Here is a 25,066-nt window from a genome sequence, read left to right on the forward strand (position 1 = left end):
TTGTTGGCTGGTTGCGCTAGACTGCTCTTACTGCATTGTTTGGCATTGGGCAATCGGCCTGGTCTCAGCCAGAAGGGCCGTAAGAACAGCCAACAACAGGGCAGAGAGGCCGAGGCCTTCCCCTCAGTAGAGCATCAGAAGAGCCCTGCTGGATCAGACCAATGAGGGTCCATGTAGTCCAGCCTTCCGCCTCACACAGCGGCCAACCAGTTCCTCTGGAGGACCGACAACAGGGCACAAAGGTCAAGACCTTCCCCTTGTAAGAACTTCAAAAGAGCCCTTCTGGATCAGACCAGTGGTCCATCTAGTCCAGCATCCTATCTCACATGCGCAACCAGTTCCTCTGGAGGGGTAAAAACAGGGCAGAGAGGTCAAGACCTTCCCCTTGCAAGAACTTCAAAAGAGCCCTTCTGGATCAGACCAGTGGTCCATCTAGTCCAGCGTCCTGTCTCACATGTGCAACCAGTTCCTCTGGAGGGCCAACAACAGGGCAGAGAGGCCAAAACCTTCCCCCTGAAAGAACTTCAAAAGAGCCCTGCTGGATTAGACCAGTGATCCATCTAGTCCAGCATCCCGTCTCACATGCCCAACCAGTTCCTCTGGAGGGCCAAAACCAGGGCACAGAGGTCAAGACCTTTCTCTTGTAAGAACTTCAAAAGAGCCCTTCTGGGTCAGACCAGTGAGGGTCCATCTAGTCCAGTATCCTGTCTCCCGTGCTGGCCAACCAGTTCCTCTGGAGGGCCAACAACAGGGCTGAGAGGGCGAGGCTGCTTTATGTAAGAACCACGTAGAATAAATGTCAGTTGTCTGAGACCCGCAAGACGTGAAAGTCAGATGTTTGAGAGCCGGAAGGAAGGAAAATAGTTGGTGGGAGGAAGAGGTGGAAAGAAAGCAACTTTAAATACATTATCTAATACTCCATCTAAGCTGTAGTGTCTTATGAGCAAAAATTCTACTTCATGAGCTACTGTCTCTAAGCCACCGTCTGGCTTGGCTTGCAGAGGTGATTTAAAGAGAGAAATGCCTTCTCTGAGCCGGTTAATGGGGTGGTGGGGGCTTCAAGATCCACACACTATGTGTGAAAGAGCCATACGTGGCTTCCGAACCAGTTTGGCCACCCCTGCTCCAGAGCCAGCTTTTGCAGACTTGCGAAGGGTTAATGAAAACCATCAGCTGTGAGTTTGCTGCGTGCAAACCAAGGGCGAGGCCGTCTCTCTGCCCTGTCCCCCACTCCGTGGCCTTCTCCACCAAGTGTTTGCAGAGAGAGATGCAAAGGCACTCTAATCTCTCCAGCTCCTTTCTCTCTCTGGTGCTCTGGGCTGCTGCTGCCACCGCCGCAGCCTTTCTCTGCAGCGCTCCTGTCACGTCCAAGGAGGGTTTTATGGTTTTGCCTGCAAACTGCGCAGGGAGCCTGACGCAAGCCGAGCGGCGCACCTTCCCCTTCCAACCCTCTCCTCTCTTTCCTTTCTCTCAAGAACTCCTCAGCAAGACTGCTGGCTGCCAAACAAAACTCGCCATCTGAACTGGGAGAGAACCCCTGCCACAAGATAAAAGCCTTCTCTGCAAACTGCCCTGAGGTTTAAAGGCGGGGCAAGGGGGGTGGAACAATCCACAGGTTCGGGTTTTTTGACAGGAGGAAAATATCTCCTAGGATGCTCTTTTTAGAAGAAGAAGATATTGGATTTATATCCCGCCCTCCACTCCAAAGAGTCTCAGTGCGGCTCACAATCTCCTTTACCTTCCTCCCCCACAACAGACACCCTGTGAGGTGGGTGGAGCTGAGAGAGCTATCCCAGAAGCTGCCCTTTCAAGGAAGAAGAGGATGATATTGGATTTATATCCTGCCCTCCACTCCAAAGAGTCTCAGAACGGCTCACAATCTCCTTTACCTTCCTCCCCCACAACAGACACCCTGTGAGGTAAATGAAGATATTGGATTTATATCCCGCCCTCCGCTCCGAAGAGTCTCAGAGCAGCTCACAATCTCCTTTGCCTTCCTCCCCCGCAACAGACACCCTGTGAGGTAGATGAAGATATTGGATTTATATCCCGCCCTCTGCTACGAAGAGTCTCAGAGCGGCTCACAATCTCCTTTACCTACCTCCCCTACAACAGACACCCTGTGAGGTGGGTGGAGCTGAGAGAGCTATCCCAGAAGCTGCCCTTTCAAGGAAGATGAGGATGATTATTTATTTATTTATTCGAGATTTATATCCCGCCCTTCCCACAAGTGGCTCAGGGCGGCTTCCAAAATTGATCAAACATGAAAATTAATTTTAAGTATAAAAAAAATTAAATAAATTACAATTAAATTAAAAACAATAAATGATATTGGATTTATATCCTGCCCTCCACTCCGAAGAGTCTCAGAACGGCTCACAATCTCCTTTACCTTCCTCTCACGACACCCTGTGAGGTAAATGAAGATATTGGATTTATATCCCACCCTCCACTCCAAAGAGTCTCAGAGCAGCTCACAATCTCCTTTCCCTTCCTCCCCCACAACAGACACCCTGTGAGGTGGGTGGGGCTGAGAGGGCTCTCACAGCGGCTGCCCTTTCAAGGACAACCTCTGCCAGAGCTATGGCTGACCCAAGGCCATTCCAGCAGGTGCAAGTGGAGGAGTGGGGAATCAAACCTGGTTCTCCCGGATAAGAGTCCGCACACTTAACCACTATACCACTACACCAAACTGGCTCTGTAATTTTAGGAATTAAGCTACGTCTGGCTGGAAGCTGCTTCCCCCTTGCAGAGGGAATTCCTGGCTACAAATCCCAAATGTGGGGTTGTGGTTAGTAATGGAGACACAAAGGCAGTCTGCCTGTGCTTGGTGGCCTTGGGAAGCGCTGTCGACTCACAGCTGAGTTACGGTGGTCTCTGTAGGGACCAAGACAAGAGATGTTTGCCATTGCCTGCCTTTTTGTCAAGGACGCTCTAGGCCAAGAGTGTCGTACTCGTTTGTTATGAGGGCCGGATCTGACATTTATGAGACCTTATTGGGCTGGAGCAAGGTGTGTCATAAAATGTAGCCAGCTTGGTGTAGTGGTTAAGGGTGCGGACTCTTATCTGGGAGAACCGGGTTTGATTCCCCACTCCTCCGCTTGCAGCTGCTGGAATGGCCTTGGGTCAGCCATAGCTCTGGCAGAGGTTGTCCTTGAAAGGGCAGCTGCTGTGAGAGCCCTCTCCGCCCCACCCACCTCACAGGGTGTCTGTTGCAGGGGGAGAAGATATAGGAGGTTGTAAGCCGCTCTGAGTCTCTGATTCAGAGAGAAGGATGGGGTATAAATCTGCAGTCGTCTTCTTCTAATGCCAGGTAACAAAGATGTAAACTTTATAAAGGACACAGATAAACACAATTAAAGATTTAAAAAAAAAAAAAACTTAAAACATGCTTAAAAGATGAGCACTCTTGCAATATTTTGTTTAACAGTCTCTGATAATCGACACCTCTTGCTCTGAATTATTGCATCTAAGTCTGGAGACAATGTCTGTGTTGTAGCAATCTTGAGTATGCTGTTCAGGGGCTGGCCAGGTGTGTGTCTGTGAGTTGCGAACCTACTTTTAAGTATTGACATTTGTTACAGAAATCTCAATGCTTTGAGCCTAAAACCCAGGGGAAAACATGAAATGGATGGGCATTGCGAATTTTTGTACATAAGTTGCTTCATGCACTGGTCAGCCAATAGAGAAAATAGAGGCTTCGCACTGTAGCTCCTGTGTGATTGATAAAGTGTTGCAAAGCAAGCTGTGAGGCAGAAGGAAGCAAGAGAGAGAGAAGGAAGCAGATGACAGTGAGTTGCTTGCGAGCCTGATAGGAGCCCTCCAGGGATCTGATCCGGCACTCAGACTGAACATTTGACACTCTTTGCCTAGAGCAGGGGTGTCAAACATGCAGCCCGGGGGCCGAATCAGGCCCCCAAGTTTACTTCTCCCTCTGTCTTGCTTCCTTCTGCATTACAGCTTGCTTTGCAAGGCTTGCTCAATTACACAGGAGCTACAGAGCAAAACTTCTATTTTCTCCATTGGCTGAGGCGCCTCCTTTAGGGCGGAAGGGGAAAGGCAAAGCTTGTTCTTCCAGGCTCTCTCAATCACACAGCAGAGCTACTGAGCCAAGCCTCTCTTCCTTCTATTGGCTGAAGCTCCTCCCCCTCCTGATCTTCTGGGGATGGAAGGAAAGAGCCAGAGCTTCCTTTGCCCTGCTCCCAATGGGAGAAATACAAAGAAAGCACCTTTTAAACCAACATTTTAAGCATGTTTTTAAGTTTTTTTAAAAATATTTAATTGTTTGTCTGTGTCCTTTATAAAGTTTATATCTCTGCTACCTAATCTTAAATAGGTATACACATGGCCTGGCAACAATGGGAGGGCTTCTAGTGTCCTGGCCCCACTGGTGGACCTCCTGATGGCACCTGAGGTGTTGGCCACTGCAATGGGCCACTGGCCTGATCCAACATGGCTTCTCTTATGTTCTTATCCCTGGCAAGGGTTTGTTCAGCCGCTGCTTAAAGACTGCCAGAGAGGGGGAGCTCACCACCACCTCCCTCAGTGGCTGATCGACCGCTGGGCTCCTCTTACGGTACAGAAGCTTTTCCTAATATTCCGCTTTGTGTTGTATCTTGTTATAATTACCATGGTTTATTCCAAGATGCTAATTTTGAGGGAAATAAAAGAAGTCGCAGAGAGCATTTCGTCAGCCAAATCCAGAAGGCTTTTCTTTGCATCTGTTTAGAGAAGTTAAGGACTGACTTGCTCCCAAGACACACACTGAGCCATACAAAAGGCTGATAACTTTGAAATATATAGGAATACTCCTGAGGAAGGTTTTGACAAAAATGAGCCTATATCCGGGTGGCTCACTGGGATGGACTTTTCTTTGCAATATTGTAATCTTGCCCTTCTTTATAATGTGACAAAAGATTTGTAAGATTCTTGATAAAAAGTATTCTTGATAACATTTTTACTAAATGTGCTAGCCAGCATAACACAGTGTTCGTTTGTTTGTATTTCCTCTATTATGAACTGTGATTCCATGTTCCTAATATCTAGCCCTGCGGTGTCAAACTCATTTGTTATGAGGGATGAATCTGACATAAATGAACATAAGAACATAAGAGAAGCCATGTTAGATCAGGCCAATGGCCCATCCAGTCCAACACACTGTGTCACACAGTGGCAAAAAATTTTTTATACACACACACACACACACACTGTGGCTAATAGCCACTGATGGACGTCTGCTGTGGCTATTAGCCACAGTATGTGTGTGTGTGTGTGTGTGTGTGTGTGTGTATGTATGTATATATATATATAATTTTTTTGGCCACTGTGTGACACAGAGTGTTGGACTGGAAGGGCCATTGGCCTGATCTAACATGGCTTCTCTTATGTTCATTTATGTCAGATTCAATGAAGAAGATATTGGATTTATATCCCGCCCTCCATTCCAAATCTCAGAGCGGCTCACAATTTCCTTTACCTTCCTCCCCCACAACAGACACCCTGTGAGGTAGGTGGGGCTGAGAGGGCTCTCACAGCAGCTGCCCTTTCAAGAACCACCTCTGCCCAAGCTATGGCTGACCCAAGACCATTCCAGCAGCTGCAAGTGGAGGAGTGGGGAATCAAACCCAGTTCTCCCAGATAAGACTCCACACACTTAACAACAACAGCAAACTGGATCTCTTCCTTGAGACCTTGTTGGGCCGGGTTATGTGTGTACCTATCTAAGATTAGGTGGGAGAGATATAAAATTTTTAAAGAAATTTTTTAAAAAAAAAACAACCCTTAAAACATTAGCACTCGTTGGTCTTAAAAGTGCTTTCTTTGTATTTCTCCCTCGGGATCCTGAGAACTGGGAAAGGAAGCTCTAGCTCCTTCCTTTCTTCTCCAGGGGGCCAGGAGGGAGAGGCGCCTCAGCCAATAGACGAAAGAAAGGCCTGGCTCAGTAGCTCTGCTGTGTGATTGAGAGAGCCTGGGAAAGCAAGCTCTCCCTCCCCCGCTTCCTCCCCAAGGGAGAAGCCTCAGCCAATTGAGGAAATAGAGGCTTTTCTCTGTAGCTCCTGTGCGACTGAGGAAGCCTGGCAAAGCAAGGTGTGATGCAGAAGGAAGCAAGAGAGAGGAAGAAGGAAGCAGACCAACAGCCAGTTGCTCGGGGGCCTGTTTAGGCCCCCAGGCCACATGTTTGACACCCCTGATCTAGCCAGTACCTTCCTGCCCATTATTGGGAGACCCAGTTTGGTGTAGTGGTTAAGTGCGGGAAGTCTTATTTGGGAGAATCAAGTCTGATTCCCCGCTCCTCCACATGCAACTGCTGGAGTGACCTTGGGTCAGTCATAACTCTGTCAGAGCCGTTCTGGAAAGAGCAGTTTCTGTCAGAGCTCTCTCAGTCCCACTTAACTCACAAGGTGTCTGTTGTGGGGAGGGAAAGGGGACTTTAAGCCGCTCTGAGACTCCTTCAGGTAGTGAAGGGTGGGGTATAAGTCCAATCTCCTCCTCTTCTTCCTCTGCTGCCTAGAGGAACAGCTCCCTGCCGCTCTCTAAATGACAGCCCTTCAGGTATTTCCAAGAGAGCCATCATGTCCCCCCCTCAGCCTCCTCTTGCCCTTCCTGCCCTTAATTTAGACCTATTATTGGGAGAGCCGGGATGCTGTAGCGCAGGGGTGGCCAGACTTGCTTAATGTAAGAGCCACATAGAATAGACATCAGATGTCTGAGAGCCATAAGACTGAACATCGGATATTTGAGAGCCGCAAGACATGGAGGGAGGGAGGGAGGGAGGGGGAGAGAAAGCAAATAGATGGGAGGAAGAAGGGAGAGGTAGAAAGCAAGTTACTTTATCTTTAAATGCGTTCTCTAAGCTGTTGGCTGGCTTGGCTTGGGAAAGTTATTTGAAGAGACAAATGCGTTTTCCCAGCCAGCCAATGGGGTGGTGGGAACTAAAATAAAACAGAACTGAGGAACACTTAATGCTTGAAATTTCCCCACACAGTCTCGTATCAGTCTTTTAGAAACAACAGCTTCTTCAAAACAGACATAGTAAAGATGTGAGTGGAGTCTTAAAATCTGTTAGTGTTCCACTTGCGAAGGTACGGAGAGAATAAGGAACCGCTTTTGAAGGGAATCCTCACGGTTTCGCTTATCAGTTCTTCTTCGGCCTCTTTCTCCCAATGTTACACGGAGCTTTTTGAATTAAAAGAACACATTTATACACGTTCTACATGAGAGTTTCATTGCTTCCGGTGGTTGTTACGCATAGCTCAGTATTGACACTGCTTACAGTTGTATTTATCAATAGGGTGGTGTGTGAAAGAGCCACATGTGGCTCCCTAGCCATAGTTCAGCAACCCCTGGTGTAGCGGTTAAGTGCAGGAAATCTTATCTGGGAGAACCAGGTTTGATTCCCCACTCCTCCACTTGCAGCCGTTGGAATGGCCTTGGGTCAGCCATAGCTCTCGCAGAGCTGTCCTTGAAAGGACAGCTGCTGTCAGAGCTCTCTCAGCCCCACCCACCCCACAGGGCGTCTGTTGTGGGGGAGGAAGGAGATAAAGGAGATTGTGAGCCGCTCTGATTCAGAGAGAAGGGCGGGGTATAAATCTACAGTTGTCTTTTCTTCTCCAGATGACCCCTGGGGTCCCTTCCAGCTTTATGTTTCTATGAGTGACAGACTCGGATTTGGGAGACTCTGGTTTGAATCGCTAGAGGCAGTCACACATTCTCGGTAGGGCTGCTAAGCCCCCGGTTTGGGCGGGGTTTCCCCCACCTGGGAGGTTCCCAACCTGCCAGCCCCCAACGTCATCGGTGTGATGACAATACCCAGAAGTGACATTATTGCGCTGGTGTGCAGTGGCTGCTCTAGACGTTTCTGGGAAAACTCTATGGTTTTCCCGGACACTCTAGCCATTTGGGAGGGAAAACTCTATGGTACAATAGGTACCGGGTGACACTGCATGCGAAAGTCCCCTGCCGGAGAGCGGAGGGGACTTGGCAACCCTAGTTCTCAGCCTCGCAGGGTGGTTGTGAGGATAAAAAAGAGGAGAGGATGTGGATTGGGGTGTTGTAGCAGGAACTCCTTTGCATATTAGGCCACACACCCCTGATGTAGCCAATCCCCCTGGAGCTTACAGTAGGCCCTGTACGAAGAGCCCTGTAAGCTCTTGGAGAATTGGCTACATCAGGGGTGTGTGGCCTAATACACAAAGGAGTTCCTGCTACAAAAAAAAGCCCTGGGAGAAGAGACCAATGTACGCCACTGCGGTTCCCCGCTGGGAAGATGGGCGGGTTATAAATCAATAAAACTCGGCAAGGGAGCTCAGAAGCTCTGTGTTCCCCCTTTGATTACCTGTTGCTCACGGAACATCTGCTGGTACAGAAGCCGGCATAGTCTGGCTCCTGTTGAAACTTTCCTAAGGGGTGGGAGAACCTGGGGGGGGGGGCACAGCTAGTTGCGTCTGGCCCTGGCACGGCCGCAGCGTCTTGTTGCCGCTTGGAGCCGGATCAGAGGAAATCGAGCTGCTTTTTGTACATAAAGGGCCGTGAAATCAACAAGCCGTAGCAGGCCTGGCTGCTTCGGCTGCACTACCATAACCCTCTCCCCCCCCCTCTGCGATCCATGCCTCCAGAGCACGGATTAGACGCTTAGACAGCCACGCTCGACTGCAGGCGCAACTGATCGGTGGGGGGAAGAGCATCGCTGGGTTTAGGCGGGCGCCGGTGCAACATCCAGGGGCAAAGAAGAACGACAAGCAGAAAAGGGCCAACTCGAGACGCCGGGGCAAATTCTTCAAAATAGGCACCCCCTCGAAACACGCATGGACACACGTACACGCCCGTTAACACAGCACAGCATCTAGCAGGAAGGATACCGCAATGCCTGGGAGAAGTGCCAGAGCGTGGCTCTTTCAGAAAAAAAGGAAATTCCTCTGCACGGCTCCCATTGAATTGAATGGGAGGCGCGCGGCTTGCGGCAGGCCCTAGCGCCCGCTAGAGGGGAAGACGGTTCCTGCTCCCGTTCGCTTCTGCTGACGCGTCTTCCGAGAAGCTCGCTTTATGGAGCGCCGTTGCTCTAATCAGGGATGGGCAATAAAAAACCGGATACGCGCTCCCCTTCCTTCTCCATCCCCCCCGCCCCACGCGCTCGTGCATATACACTTCAGAAAGGAGGCGCCAGGCGGTCCCGGCGCAAGCCCCGGCTGATTTGCAGGGTTCTGCCGACTCCTACCAAAGGCATCTGCCACGTTTTACGGCCGGCACTAATTCTCCCGCTTTGATTTGCGGCCGGGGTTCTAATTGCCTCGTTTAGGTGCAGCGATGGCGCAAGGGCCGTTAACGTCAGCCAGAGATATACCAGGCTGCGCCCGACAGTTCCGGTGGGATAAATCCACCGAAATGCGTGCGCGCGGCGGTGGTGGGAGGGGGCAAGAGCGGCAGACTGCGGCGGGTGGCTCGCCGCGGCACACGCGAGTCTCGTGTGTGGGCGCCGTCATTTCTAGCCAAGCATTGTCGGAGACAAAAGGCGCTTGACAATCCACGCCGGTTAAATATGAGGGGAAAGCGTCTTAACAAAGGAAGCCGTTCAATGATATTCTATTTTGAAACACTTCTTGGGGGAAGTGGTAGAATTCACCTGCGTCGCAGAGGGTGGCAAGACACGCATGGGCCGTGCTGTGTGCCGCGTTGCCTTGAAATGCATGCGCAGTCTTGTGCTACGAGATAAAGCAATCAAATGAAAGCACCAGGCTCAGCGATCCTCAGGCTGCCTGACAAAAAAACAACAACACATGAAATCTGCAGAATAATACAGTTTTGCAAACCTGACTTATCATTTTGCTGATTGTACATAATTTATTTGGGGCTTGATAGTTCCAGAGAATGGCCTCAGCCACTGGAAATCTTAATTTTGCAACCCCCCAGATTAGGTCTCTGAGATTACGCATGCTTTGCAGGAAATCGCTTTGCAGCTATGAGGACTAGAAGCATGTGATGGCGATGGTGATACTGGATTTATACCCCGCCCTCCACTCCAAATTTCAGACTCTCAAAGCGGCTCACAATCTCCTTTATCTCCCTCCCCAACAGACACCCTGTGAGGTGGGTGGGGCTGAGAGAGCTCTCCCAGAAGCTGCCCTTTCAAGGACAATCTCTGCCAGAGCTATGGCTGACCCAAGGCCATTCCAGCAGCTGCATGTGGAGGAGTGGGGAATCAAACCCGGTTCTCCCAGATAAGAGTCCACGCACTTAACCACTACAGCCAATTGGCTCTACAACTGTCTTATCTAGCAACCCCTACCGACACTTTAGATTTCAGCAGGCATCGCTGGATGACTTTCCAGGAAAACAATTGGCAACAGAAAAGAGAAAAAATAAAAACCCGCAGAATCTCAGCCTGTCCAACTTCCACACCCAATTTTCATTTCCCCCCCATCTCTCTCATGCATTACATTCTGCAGTTTGGTCCACTTTGCACTCTGTCCCAATCAAGAACCCTCCCCCCCGCCCACCGCCTGCCTCTGGTCCAGACTTATTGCCTCAATTTCATAGTTTTATTGCAAAAATGTCCCCCTGCCTCCAAAGGACCCCCTCACAGGGCAAGGCGGCGTGGGGAGGAGAAAACCCGGTTTGCTACGGCGGCGTCTGCGCTAATTGCCGGCAGGCGATCCGTAATTAAAACTTCCATTGTGACATTTCCTGACATCTCGATATCAAACGCTGCAATTAACCCTCCCCGGCTGGAAGTTCACTCTGCTGAGGAGAAGGTGGGGGGACAAGCGGGACAGGAGACGAGAGAGACTGGAGCTGTGAGCAGGCAGGGTCTACCCCCCCCCCCCTTACTCCATGCCCATCCATGCCTGGCACTGGATGACAGCATCCCCAAGCCCTTGTTTTGGCTCACAGTGCCACCAGACACCAGCGCGAGAATGTCCCTCAAATTGCTGGAAGGACACCACTCGGGGACCGGTTTCATCTCCCCCTATGCCCAATCCAGTGAGGGTGGAGGGAAGAAGAAGATATTGGATTTATATCCCGCCCTCCACTCCGAATCACAGAGTCTCAGAGCGGCTCACAATCTCCTTTATCTTCCTTCCCCACAACAGACACCCTGTGAGGTGGGTGGGGCTGAGAGAGCTCTCTCAGAGGCTGCCCTTTAAAGGGCAACTCTGTGAGAGCTATGGCTGACCCAAGGCAATTCCAGCAGGTGCAAGTGGAGGAATGGGGAATCAAACCCAGTTCTCCCAGATAAGAGTCAACACACTTAACCACTACACTAAACTGGGAAACAAATGCTGTCCCCACCACCACAATGAATAGCAGCTAAGAAATTAGCCGAAAAAGATCTCGGAGTGTGACAGTGGCAAGGAAAAGGAGGAGCAGCCATTACTGGCCCTGGGGGGCTTGGGAAGCAGCCACTGCAGGAGTAACAGGTAGGAGTGAGTGGCAAATCAGTACAGGCCGGCCAATCGGCTTGCTCAGGTGTGGCCAGTTACCGAGATACAAGAACGGTAGATCTCAGACGCCCCTCATCCTGAAAACACAGAATTCAGACATTTGTATTTGCAGCTGCAGCTTCTGAACCCCCGCCTCCCCCCACTGCAACCTGCAGCTGCTATAGAATTTTTCTACAGCTGCCAAGGCACCCATCCACAATATAGATTCTCCCCCCCCCCCCCCAACATGCTCAAATTCCATCCCTCCCAATCGCTTCTGTTCCCAGATCTGCCTTTCAAAAACCGGGAGGAGTGGGGGGAGGCGTGGCGGGGAGAGAAAAGCAGGAGGCGGAATTTCTGAAATGGTTTTATCATTTGGCTCAATCACTGACAATTAAAAAAAAAAGACACAACAAAGAAGTCGGAACTGGGATGAGTCGGTGACGCCAAATGGCATCTTCACAGAAGACAAAGCATTGGCGTCATCGACGAGGACGGGGTTGGGGGAGAGGTCGTTCTCGTCGAGAACAGAAAGAGGCAGAGGGGCTGGCAATGTCCACAGTTTTTTTGGGAAGGGGCGGGAGAGGCCAAGCCCCAGAGGGATGTAACGCAAGGGTAACCGACACAAAAATCCCCCCCTCGTTTACGGTGGCAGAGTCTATACGTCAGGGGCAACGAAAGGGGGAGATATCGTCCTCGTCTTTGGTCAAACAAGTCCGGGGACAGGCCTCCGATCGCCCGCTGCAACAGGGAGGGGATCGCCCTCCCCCCTCAACTCCAATGTGAAATTTTTAGGGGAAACTGGCTCCGCGTGCTGATACAATCGCCGATGGCAGGCAGGAGGGGAAGTATCTTCGCTCCAACATCCATTGGAATCCGGACAGAGGGAGAATCCTGAAAGAACAGACAGGGAGAGTCTCGATTAAGCGTCGGAGGCCGTTCTCCCATTTATTTATTTATCGGCGGGCATAAAAGCTGCACACCAGATCATTAAAAGCGGTATTAAGAGTCATTAAATCACAGCCAAAAGCAACAGTGGGGGAAAAAAAAACAATTTAAGCACTGGAAGATACAGCAATAAAGTACATTAAAAAAAAACAGTAGTGAAATTTCATTATGTTCTTCCTATCGGCCTTGGAAGATGGAGGTGGAGAGAATCGGGGGATAAGCAGAGCCAGGATTCCATCCTCAACCAAACCTAATAGATTCCCATCCCAGCCTTCTTCCACAGAATTTAGGGCAGCGGGTGTGACTCTTCTGCCTACGGTTTTATACTCACAACAACCCTGAAGGTAGGATCAACCAACAGAGGTGCTGGTGGTGGAGTGCCATCCAGTCACAGCTGATTTATGGTGACCCTGTAGGACAGTACATCTTCACCAAAAGGGTGATTAACACATGGAATTCACTGCCACAGGAGGTGGTGGCGGCTACAAGCATAGACGGCTTCAAGAGGGGATTGGATAAGCATATGGAGCAGAGGTTCATCAGTGGCTATTAGCCACAGCTTATTGTTGGAACTCTCTGTTTGGGGCAGTGATGCTCTGTATTCTTGGTGCCTGGGGGGACACAGTGGGAGGGCTTCTAGCACTTGGGTATTTGGCCACTGTGTGACACGGAGCATTGGACTGCATGGGCCTTTGGCCTGATTCAACATGGCTTCTCTTATGTTCTTATGACAGGGGTGTCAAACTAGAGCTGCCAATCTCCAGGTGAGACAAACAACAGAAGTTAAACAACTACTGTGATGAATAACAAAATTTATTATAACCATTTATAACCATTATAAACCTTCATATATTTTAATGCTTCACATTTAACATTTTGCAGAGTTATGTTGTAGTAAAGGTCCAGTTTAAATATCCATTCACGTATTTTAATACTTCATATTATAAATTTTGCATACTTCATGTTGTAACAGAGGTCCAATACTGACATTCCCATATTGCAAAAAAAAAGTCTATGAGCACCCGGATATAGGCCCATTTCATCAGTAGACTTCCTCAGGAGTAATGCCTTTCTATGTTTTTTTCAGGTTTATCGGCCACTAGCACCACCCAAATGTTCATACTCTTCTTCCCACGTCTTTTCTCTCATTCTCAAATGAACCAAAATAATGATAGCAAAAGAGCACGAAGCCGAATGGAACTAAAAATTCTAAAGTTTTTATTTCAGTCAAAAACTTACCACTCCAAGACACTTATTGTTACTGTTTTGATGTTACTGTTGTTGTATCATGGTATGTACCATGTCCTGTAAGCCGCCCTGAGCCTGCCTTGGCGGGGAGGGCGGGGTATAAATAAAAATGTATTATTATTATTATTATTATTATTATTATTATTAAGTGTGTATGTTTTATACAGGAGCTTGAGCCAGTTCAAACTGATTCGTTTAACCAGATGTTCAAGCCTTCTAGAGTTTGCTGGCCAATAGCCCTCTAGGAACATATTCAGCAAGCTGTTCTTTAGATGGCCATTAGCTCTTGTTTTCTTTATAATTAATTTTAATGTCAAGCAAAGCCCTTCTTTATGCAGCAATTGTAGCTCAGAACACTTAAGTGCATGATTTTAACCAGGCCAGTACTGTTTGCCCATCCTGAGTCCAAAACCTCTTAGAATTTACTGGCAATCGCCCTATGCAAGAGACTGAAATTTACGGGCCAATTCTAATAATACCATGCAGCTGTGTGTTACCTGGAAGATTCTTAAGGGCATAACATTGACAAAAAAAAAGTCTTCTAGATTTACAGCAGTTTCTTCCAGGCTGCAACCCCATAACCAACTGGAACACTCACTACAAAGTTACAAATTAATGTATATAACATATTGGCAACCCTATGTCAAACTCATTTGCTGGTTATTACCTTTAAAGCCCTATATGGCCTAGGACCTGCCTACCTGAAGGACCGTCTCTCCCCACACGTTCCCCAGAGAGTACTGAGATCGGGAACTCGAAATCTCCTAGCCATCCCCGGGCCAAAAGAAGCCCGCTTAAAATCCACCAGGGACCGGGCCTTTTCTGTCATGGCCCCCTCCTGGTGGAACCAGCTGCCGGAAGAGGTGAGGGCCCTGCGGGACCTTGCCCAGTTCCGCAGGGCCTGTAAGACAACCCTCTTCCGGCTGGCCTATGACTAGCTGGTACAAGAAACAAGAAACAAGAAATCAGGTTTAGTTATAATAGAGGCTACTGTCCCTAATGTCTTAAATATTGAATGGTTTAAATGCTTTAAAAATTTTAAATGTATTAATTATTTTAACTTTTTATGCTTGAATTGTATTTATGTGGTACTTGTGCTGTGAGCCGCCCTGAGCCACTTGTTGGGAAGGGCGGGATAGAAATTATAAAATAAATAAATAAATTATAAATTTGTTATGAGGGCCGGATTGTACATAAATGAGACCTCGTCGGGTCGGTCCATGTGTGTCATAAAATGTAATGCCAGGTAGCAGATATAAACTTTATAAAGGACACAAACACAATTAAAGATTTTTTTAAAACTTCAAATAAAACATGCTTAAAACATCAGCACTCATGGTCTTAAAGGGGCTTTCTTTGTATCCAGGGAACTGGGCAAAGGAAGCTCTGGCTCTTTTTTCCCTTCCCCAAGGGACCAGGAGGGGGAGGAGCCTCAGCCAATAGAAGGAAGAGAGGCTTGGCTCAGTAGCTCTGCTGTGTGACTGAGAGAGCCTGGCAAAAGCATTCTATCCCTCCCCCCCTTCCTCCCCAATGGAGGAGCCTCAGCCAATGGAGAAAATTTGCTCTGTAGCGCCTGTGTGATTGAGCAAGTCTGGCATAGCAAGCTTGTGATGCAGAAGGAAGCAAGAGTGAGGGAGAAGAAAGCAGATGGCAGCCAGTTGCTCAGGGGCCTGAAAGGAGCCCTCTGAGTCCTGATTTGGCCCCCGGGTCGCATGTTTGACACCCCAGCTCGTATAATTTTCAAAGCAGCAGACATTTTGGAGGAGGTTTGCCATTGCCTGCACTTGCATCATGACCCCAGTATTCCTTGGAAGTCTCCCATCCACAAACTAACCAAAGCAAATCCTGCTTAGCTTCCAAGATCTGGTGAAATTGGGCTAGACTGGGCTATCCAGGCTGCGGCCCAACAGAGGACAACTGACCTAATGCCCCCCTCTCCCCACAGGGAGATGAAGGGGGCCAGGCAGACCAGGGCGTGAATCTTCACTCAGCTGTGAAGCTTACTGCACCACCATTCTGAGTCTCCACCAGGGCTCAGCCCCTGGAGCAAGCCATTAAACCAACAAGCAATCTCCTCTGAGCAGGCACCGAGTTCCTTTCCTTTGCCCACTGAGTAACAAGCACAGCACAGCTGGGTCAGAGCCAAGGATCACAATCTGGTTTCAACAAGACGTGAGGAGGAGGACAATCCTGCTAGATCAGAACGAGTGGTCCATCTAGTCCAGCATCCTGCCTCACACAGTGGCCTCAACCAGTTCCTCTGGAGGGCCTGAAACAGGGCAGAGAGGCCGAGGCCTTCCCCTCATAAGAACATCAGAAGAGCCCTGCTGGATCAGACCAGTGAGGGTCCATCCAGTCCAGCCTCCTGTCTCACACAGTGGCCTCAACCAGTTCCTCTGGAGGGCCAACAACAGGGCAGAGAGGCCGAGGCCTTCCCCTCATAAGAACATCAGAAGAGCCCTGCTGGATCAGACCAGTGAGGGTCCATCTAGTCCAGCCTCCTGTCTCACACAGTGGCCTCAACCAGTTCCTCTGGAGGGCCTGAAACAGGGCAGAGAGGCCGAGGCCTTCCCCTCATAAGAACATCAGAAGAGCCCTGCTGGATCAGACCAGTGAGGGTCCATCTAGTCCAGCATCCTGTCTCACACAGTGGCCTCAACCAGTTCCTCTGGAGGGCCAACAACAGGGCAGAGAGGACTAGGCCTTCCCCTCATAAGGACATCAGAAGAGCCCTGCTGGATCAGACCAGTGAGGCTCCATCTAGTTCAGCCTCCTGTCTCACACAGTGGCCTCAACAAGTTCCTCTGGAGGGCCAACAACAGGGCAGAGAGGCCGAGGCCTTCCCCTCATAAGGACATCAGAAGAGCCCTGCTGGATCAGACTAATGAGGGTCCATCTAGTCCAGCATCCTGCCTCACACAGTGGCCTCAACCAGTTCCTCTGGAGGGCCAACAACAGGGCAGAGAGGCCGGGGCCTTCCCCTCATAAGGACATCAGAAGAGCCCTGCTGGATCAGACTAATGAGGGTCCATCTAGTCCAGCCTCCTGTCTCAGTGGCCTCAACCAGTTCCTCTGGAGGGCCAACAACAGGGCAGAGAGGCCGAGGCCTTCCCCTCATAAGGACATCAGAAAAGCCCTGCTGGATCAGACCAGTGAGGGTTCATATAGTCCAGCATCCTGTCTCACACAGAGGCCTAACCAGTTCCTCTGGAGGGCCAGCAATAGGGCAGAGAGGCTGAGGCTTTCCCCTCATAAGAACATCAGAAGAGCCCTGCTGGATCAGACTAATGAGGGTCCATCTAGTCCAGCCTCCTGTCTCAGTGGACTCAACCAGTTCCTCTGGAGGGCCAACAACAGGGCACAGAGGCCGAGGCCTTCCCCTCATAAGGACATCAGAAAAGCCCTGCTGGATCAGACCAGTGAGGGTTCATATAGTCCAGCATCCTGTCTCACACAGAGGCCTAACCAGTTCCTCTGGAGGGCCAGCAATAGGGCAGAGAGGCTGAGGCCTTCCCCTCATAAGGACATCAGAAGAGCCCTGCTGGATCAGACCAGTGAGGGTCCATCTAGTCCAGCATCCTGTCTCACACAGGGGTCTAACCAGTTCCTCTACAGCAGGGTTTCTCAAACTCCAACCCCCCGCCCCCCCGTGGTCTGGTACCAGGTTGCGACCCTGCAAATGGGAAACACTGCTCTAGAGGGCTAACAAATTTCTGCATCACAGCCTGCTTTGCCAGGCGTTTATTTTATTTTAAGTTTTTTTTAAAAAAAACTTTAATTCTGTTTGTGTCCTTTATGAAGTTTATGTCTTTGCTATCTGGCATTACATCTTATGACACACATGACCTGGCCCAGCAAGGTCTAATTTATGTCAGATCCGGCCCTCATAACAAATGAGTACGACACCCTGCTCTAGATGACAGCCCTTCAAGTGCTTGAACAGGCTTTCCTTCCTTCTTCCCTTCGCACGTGGAGCAGAGGTCCATCAGTGGCTGTTAGCCACAGCGTATTGCTGGAACTCTCCGTCTGGGGCAAGTGATGCTCTAATTCTTGTTGCTTGGGAGGGGCAACAGTGTGAGAGATTCTAGTATTCTGGCCCCACTGATGGACCTCCTGATGGCACCTGGGTTTTTTGGCCACTGTGTGACACAGAGTGGTGGGGTGGATGGGCCATTGGCCTGAACCAACATGGCTTCTCTTATGTTCTTATTCAGGGGTGTCAAACTCATTTGTTATGAGGGCTGGATCTGACATAAATGAGACCTTGTTGGGCTGGGCCATGTCGGGTTGGCCAAAGCCATGTCAGGCCAGGCCGGGTGTGTTCCTATTTAAGATTAGGTAGCAGAGATAAAAAAAACTTAAAACATGCTTAAAACGTTAGCACTCATTGGTCTTAAAGATGCTTTCTTTGTATTTCTTCCATGGGATCCAGGGAACTGGACCAAGGAAGCTCTGGCTCTTTCCTTCCTTCCCCAGGGCACATGGGGCAGGAGCCTCAGCCAATAGAAGGAAGAGAGGCTTGGCTCAGTAGCTCTGCTGCACAATTGAGAGAGCCTGGCAAAGCAAGCTATTCCTCCCCGCTTCCTCCCCAAGGCAGGAGCCTCAGCCAATGGAGAAAACAGTGGTTTTGCTCTGCAGCTCCTGTGCAGTTGAGCAAGCCTTGCATGTTATGCTGAAGGAAGCAAGAGACAGGGAGAAGGAAGCAGATGGCAGCCAGTTGCTCAGGGGCTTGCTTCGGCCCCAGAACTACATGTTTGACACCCCCCAGCCCCAATTTACCTGCCAGCCAAAGTCTTCCTCTTGCACTCGGAAGTCCTGAGCAGTGAGGGAAGCAGGCGATTCTCCCAGTCCTGGTCCCTTGGCGGTCAGGAGCGCAGCTCAGCTCTGCGGAGGGGTTCCGGAACAGCTCAGGGAAGGCCTCTTCCGGCTTCTAAAGTGCCAAGTGAGAAATCCAGCATCCTCGCGACTGGGGGAGGGACGGGGTGGAGGGAACGCTCAGCCGTCGCGCCCCCCAGCCCAGCCTGGACTCTCAGCGAAGGAGCCCAGCCGGCCCTCTCTGGGGTCAGAGCCCCAGGAGGGGGAGAAGGGCAAGCCCCAAGCAGAGACGGCCAGGCCAGGAAGGGGCTGAACTGCGTCCGGGCGCTACAGCTGCATCTGTGGAGAGGCAAAGGAGGGGCAGTTGATGCTAGAAGCAGACGGTTGGCAGGAGGGCTTTTTTTGTCGCCGGAACTCCTTTACATATTAGGCCACACCCCGCTGATGCAGCCAATCCTCCAAGAGCTTTCAGGGCTCATAGTACAGGGCCTATGTCATGATCCTGGGCCTAGTGAGGCCTGCAGGCCCCAGAGAAGCCTGCTTAGGAGTTACTGTGAAAAGCTTACATCTCCCGGGATCCCTTCTGTCCCTCTGATTGGGTAGCAAGGGTTTTGGAGGGAAACAGGCCCAGAGAGGGGTGGGACCTGGGAAGAGAATATATAAAGGCCAAGCCCACGAAGTGGGTGTTCTTTCCCTGGAAGGCTGAGCTGGAGGCAAGCTGTGCCTGGAGAGCTTGAAGCAGGGGAAAGCTCCCTCATCCAAGGCAAGGGGTGAGTGCTGGTATTAGGTAGCGACTGTATAGATGGACGCGTTAGGGCATTTGTTTATTTCTCCTTCACCCTTCTTCTGGTTAATGCACCTTGTTAATTTATATTGCACTAAAATAAACTCTTTTTGTTGTTGTTCCGTCTGCCTGGTTCTCACGCCTATTATTTGGCCTAAGCTACAGGAGGCCTGAAGGGCTAGGGAGGGTACTCTGGGCCTTCTCAAGGGGAACCCTTAACCCAGAGTGGGGGCAGCAATTGGTAAGACCCCCCTGAGTCATGACAGCCTAACTGTAAGCTCCAGGAGGATTGGCTACATCAGGAGGTGTGGCCTAATATGCAAAGGAGTTCCTGCTACAAAAAAAAGCCCTGATTGGCAGGGGGAGAGAGAGAGAGGCAGGGTTCACACTCCACATTTAAACCCGCTCCCAACTAGATTAGCCCCAGAACCCCGGGAGCCTTACAGGAGCCGTTCCTCATCTGGAGATGCGAGAACAAAACGCCCGCTGTGCCTCCCTCCGCCATCCCCCATAAATGAACTTCCTCGCTGGTGCTTTTTGACGGGGCTTAAGTTACATTTCTTGGAACTGCTCAGGTCGCACTTGAAGAAAAGTGGTATTTATGAGCGGGTTAAATAAATATGAAACAGGCCTTTACTGGAAAGAAATCAAGGCATACATTCAGCCCGGCACCGCTTTCAGCTGCTCGCCTCCGCTCCCTCCCGCGTCCAACTCAAACAAGGTTTTTAAAAGCCCTCCGTGGCTCTGCTCCAGCTCCTGCGGCTGCCCCCTTTCGTTCCCCTTCTCTGGCCCTCCTGTGCCAAAGTCCAAGGGACTTCCCCTCCCCACTGCCCCTTAAAGCCTGGCACTCCTGTCCAGAGCACCTCGGGTAGACTAAAAAGGTAAAGGTAGTCCCCTGTGCAAGCACCAGTCGCTTCCGACTCTGGGGTGATGTTGCTTTCACAATGTTTTCGTGGCGGACTTTTTACAGGGTGGTTTGCCATTGCCTTCCCCAGTCATCTACGCTTCCCCCCCAGCAAGCTGGGGACTCATGTTACCATCCTCGGAAGGATGGAAGGCTGAGTGAACCTCAAGCCAGTTACCTGAACCAGCTTCCGCTGGGATCGAACTCAGGTCCTGAGCAGAGGGCACCGACTGCAGTACTGCAGCTTTACCACTCTGCGCCACGGGGCTCTTTTGGGTAGACTGGGCTAGGGTAAATGAGTAATAATAAATTCGGGGGGGGGGAGGGTGTTGGAGCAGAAACTCCTTTGCATATTAGGCCACACACCCTCCTGATGTAGCCAGTCCTCCAACAGCTTCCAGTAGGCCCTGTAATAAAAGCCCTGTAAACTCTTGGAGGATTGGCTACATCAGGGGCGTGTGGCCTAATATGCAAAGGAGTTTCTGCTATAAAAAAAACCCTGCTAATAAATAAACAAAAGTAATAAATATATTTATCTTTTGGGTATCTCCCCACTGTGCTTCAAGTGCAAAAAAACCAGCTATCTCCTCGCCCTCCAGGGGTGAACGTGCGAATGCAGGGAGCTGACCTATACTGAACCAGCCTCTAGGCCCATCGGGGTCAGTGTTGTCTGTAGGGTTGCTGGAACCCCGCTACCATGACCCGCCGCCCTGCTGCCAATTAGCCGGCCAGCAGGCGGAACTTCCCCTAAGAAAGGGAGATCCATCCGACACACAGCGATACGTCTGCATCACCGCCTGCATAACCTGGAAGTGATGTCACCACATAACCTGGAAGTGATGTCACCACATAACCCGGAATTGATGCCGTCACGTCGGGGTGACATTGTGGTATATGTGCCCAAAGTCCATGGTAGAAGCCAAATTTACCACAGAGTTTTTGCCCAAATGCCAGAGCGTCGCCCCAATGCGCCCAAGGCGACGATGCGACTTCTGGGTCATGTGGGCAGTGACAGAGACGCATCACTGTACGTCAGCTGGGCCTCCCTCCTGTTCCCAGGAAGTCCCGCCCCATCCCCTGCCAGTTGCCAGGGGGTAAATACTTACCCTCCGGGCCTCCTCTCCCACGTGGTTGAGACTTGGGACCTTCTGTCACTGGTTCTACAGCTAGAAAACAAAACAAGGAACTCAACGTAGGAGGCACCGATAGGATCGCCCAGTCCTGCTCTGTCCGTGAGTTAGCCTTGCCTCACCAAACACATACTTGACCCCTTGAGGTATGCGGGCTTTTTTTGTAGCAGGGACTCCTTTGAAAATTAGGCCATCACACCCCCTGCTGTAGCCAATCCTCCAAAAGCTTACAGGGCTGTTAGTACAGGGCCTACTGTAAGCTCCAGGAGGATTGGCTACATCAGGGGTGTGTGGCCTAATATTCAAAGGAGCTCCTGCTATAAAAAAAGCCCAGGGTATGCTTCTGTGTTCACAGCCTGGGGGTTTCCAGTCTCTCGATCCAGCTCGTCTGGGGTGCTTAATTTAAACCAGATCCTGTGGGTTGAGCTCCAGAATCGTTTTTTCACGGCCGGGTTCATTCCAGAGATACTTGGGACCATTTGCAGACATTCGGGAAAGCTCTTTCAATGTGAATTTCTCTCGCCCAAAAACACCCTTGACCACCTGCTGCAGAATTCCAGCACGTTGCAAAGGATTCTGGGAAGGGTTCTGATTGCTTCATGCAGGCTCCTTGGCAACCCAGTTAGGCCTCACCTTGGGTGAACAGATAGCGTGTGCTAGATCGTTAATAGGATGGGCAAGACTGTCAAGTTTTGAGGGATAAGCTAACGTTATCCTCCTTGCTGCCATTTTGTCCTCACAACAGCCCCCTAAGCAGGCCTCATTTTGTAGCAGGAGCTCCTTTGCATATTAGACCACACACCCTTGATGTCGCCAGTCCTCCAAGAGCTTAGAGGGCTCTTAGCACAGGGCCTACTGTAAGCTCTAGGAGGACTGGCTACATCAGGGGGTGTGGCCTAATATGCAAAGGAGCTTCTTCTAGAATTCCACCCCGTAGCTAATCCTCCAAGAGCTTAGAGGGCTCTTCGTACAGGGCCTACTGTAAGCTCCAGGAGGATTGGCTACATCAGGGGGGCGTGGCCTAATATGCAAAGGAACTCCTGCTAGAATTCCATTCCAGGGCCACACACCCCTGATGTCGCCAGTCCTCCAAGAGCTTACAGGGCTCTTAGCACAGGGCCTACTGTAAGCTCCAGGAGGACTGGCTACATCAGGGGGGCGTGGCCTAATATGCAAAGGAACTCCTGCTAGAATTCCATTCCAGGGCCACACACCCTTGATGTCGCCAGTCCTCCAAGAGCTTACAGGGCTCTTAGCACAGGGCCTACTGTAAGCTCCAGGAGGACTGGCTACATCAGGGTGTGTGGCCTAATATGCAAAGGCGCTCCTGCTACAAAATGAGCTGCGCCTCTGATGGAAGCAAGGCTGGGATTGTGTGATTAGGCCAAGATCACCCAGTGAGCCACCATGGCAGAGTGGGGATTCGAATCTGGGTCCCCCAGGTCCCAGTACGAAACTCTAATCGCTACACCACGCTGGTTCTAGGGACCTTCTGCATACAAAGCCCCTGAGACACAACTCCTATGCTCAGTTCTAAAACTCCCAGGGGGTTTTTTTTGTAGCAGGAGCTCCATTGCATATTAGGCCACACACCCCTGATGTAACAAATCCTCCAAGAGCTTACAGTAGGGCCTGTAAGCTCTTGGAAGGATTGGCTACATAAGAGGGGTGTGACCTAATATGCAAAAGATTTCTTGCTACAAAAAATCCCTTGACGACTCCTGTCCAGTTTTCCTTCCCATCTCCCACTTATCGGCTCCCCCTCCCTCAAGCATAGTCTTTGTAACCACCTCAAAAAGCAGGGAATGAATCTTTAAAATGCATCCATCAGGATGTGATCAAATGGACTGCATTGTTTCAGATTCTAAAGGGGGGTGGATGGAAAGAATATTTCTAAATACACTCTTATATTTTAAAAAAACTGCCCTGCAAGCAGAAAGGGTCCATCTAGTCCAGCCTCCTGTCTCACACAGTGGCCTCAACCAGTTCCTCTGGAGGGCCAACAACAAGGCAGAGAGGCTGAGGCCTTCCCCTCATAAGAACATCAGAAAAGCCCTGCTGGATCAGACCAGTGAGGCTCCATCTAGTCCAGCCTCCTGCCTCACACAGTGGCCTCAACCAGTTCCTCTGGAGGGCCATCAACATGGCAGAGAGGCTGAGGCCTTCCCCTCATAAGAACATCAGAAAAGCCCTGCTGGATCAGACCAGTGAGGGTCCATCTAGTCCAGCCTCCTGTCTCACACAGTGGCCTCAACCAGTTCCTCTGGAGGGCCATCAACAAGGCAGAGAGGCTGAGGCCTTCCCCTCATAAGAACATCAGAAAAGCCCTGCTGGATCAGACCAGTGAGGGTCCATCTAGTCCAGCCTCCTGCCTCACACAGTGGCCTCAACCAGTTCCTCTGGAGGGCCATCAACAAGGCAGAGAGGCTGAGGCCTTCCCCTCATAAGAACATCAGAAAAGCCCTGCTGGATCAGACCAGTGAGGGTCCATCTAGTCCAGCATCCTGCCTCACACAGTGGCCTCAACCAGTTCCTCTGGAGGGCCAACAAGGAGGGCAGAGAGACTGAGGCCTTCCCCTCATAAGAACATCAGAAGAGCCCTGTTGGATCAGACCAGTGAGGGTCCATCTAGTCCAGCCTCCTGTCTCACACAGTAGCCTCAACCAGTTCCTCTGGAGGGCCAACAACAGGGCAGAGAGGCTGAGGCCTTCCCCTCATAAGAACATCAGAACAGCCCTGCTGGATCAGACCAGTGAGGGTCCATCTAGTCCAGCCTCCTGTCTCACACAGTGGCCTCAACCAGTTCCTCTGGAGGGCCATCAACAAGGCAGAGAGGCTGAGGCCTTCCCCTCATAAGAACATCAGAAAAGCCCTGCTGGATCAGACCAGTGAGGGTCCATCTAGTCCAGCATCCTGCCTCACACAGGGGCCTCAACCAGTTCCTCTGGAGGGCCCACAACAGGGCAGGGAGGCCGAGGCCTTCCCCTCATAAGAACATCAGAAGAGCCCTGCTGGATCAGACCTGTGAGGGTCCATCTAGTTCAGCATCCTGTCTCACACAGCGGCCTCAACCAGTTCCTCTGGAGGGCCAACACCAGGGCAGAGAGGCTGAGAAATACCCCTCATTCAGCAATACCCGGTCATATAAATGGGAACATCTGGATTCGAGTTTAGGGGTTTATCCAAAGTCCTCTTGAAAACAAATGGACTTACTGGTTGCTTTGCAGCAGACAGAGACTCGCAGCTTCAAGCAACGTCCCGGACTTTCTGCAGTGGGGATAGCTGGGAGGGAAGAAGGGAAGAACCGAGTGTAAAGAGAATGCACATTTTGTTTCTTTATTAATTTCATGTATACCTTGCCTCTCACCCTAGTGGGGACCCTCAAGAGACTTGCATCATTTTCCATTCCCCTGTTTTATCCTCGCAACAACCCTGCAAGGTAGGAGAGGCTGAGAGTGTTTGACTGGTCCAGGATTACCCAGCCATTTATCTATGGCCAGTTTGAACCTTAGTCCCAAATCATAGTTTGTCTACTCTCACCACTACAGAAGACTGTCTTTCTAAACCAGGGGCCCTCAACCTCTTTGAGCCTACGGGCCCCTTTGGAACTTTGACACAGCATGGTGGGCGCAATCACAAAAGTGCAGGAGGTGGAACCAGCCAAAGAAATGGCTGCCAGCCATGGCTCATTTTATAGCAGGAACTCCTTTGCCTATTAGGCCATCACACCCCCTGCTGTAGCCAATCCTCCAAGAGCTTACAGGGCCTACTGTAAACTCCAGGAGGATTGGCTACCTCAGGGGTGTGTGGCCTAATATGC

General features: G+C 50.6%; 1 protein-coding gene across 1 annotated transcript in view; it reads right to left on the minus strand.

The window, feature by feature from the left end:
• Nucleotides 1–11,771: 11,771 nt before the first annotated feature.
• EFNA4 (ephrin A4) overlaps nt 11,772–25,066 on the minus strand; it is a 69,401-nt gene continuing 56,106 nt past the window's right edge. Inside the window, exons 3-6 of the mRNA XM_060255316.1 lie at nt 24,460–24,528; nt 21,223–21,282; nt 18,393–18,767; nt 11,772–12,311 (exon numbers count right to left, since the gene is read on the minus strand). Of these exons, the coding sequence (XP_060111299.1) occupies nt 18,676–18,767; nt 21,223–21,282; nt 24,460–24,528 (221 nt within the window). The 3' untranslated portion in view covers nt 11,772–12,311; nt 18,393–18,675. The remainder of the gene's footprint in view (nt 12,312–18,392; nt 18,768–21,222; nt 21,283–24,459; nt 24,529–25,066) is intronic.

Source organism: Heteronotia binoei, chromosome 1, assembly GCF_032191835.1.
Source record: "Heteronotia binoei isolate CCM8104 ecotype False Entrance Well chromosome 1, APGP_CSIRO_Hbin_v1, whole genome shotgun sequence".
Classification (NCBI taxonomy): domain Eukaryota; kingdom Metazoa; phylum Chordata; class Lepidosauria; order Squamata; family Gekkonidae; genus Heteronotia; species Heteronotia binoei.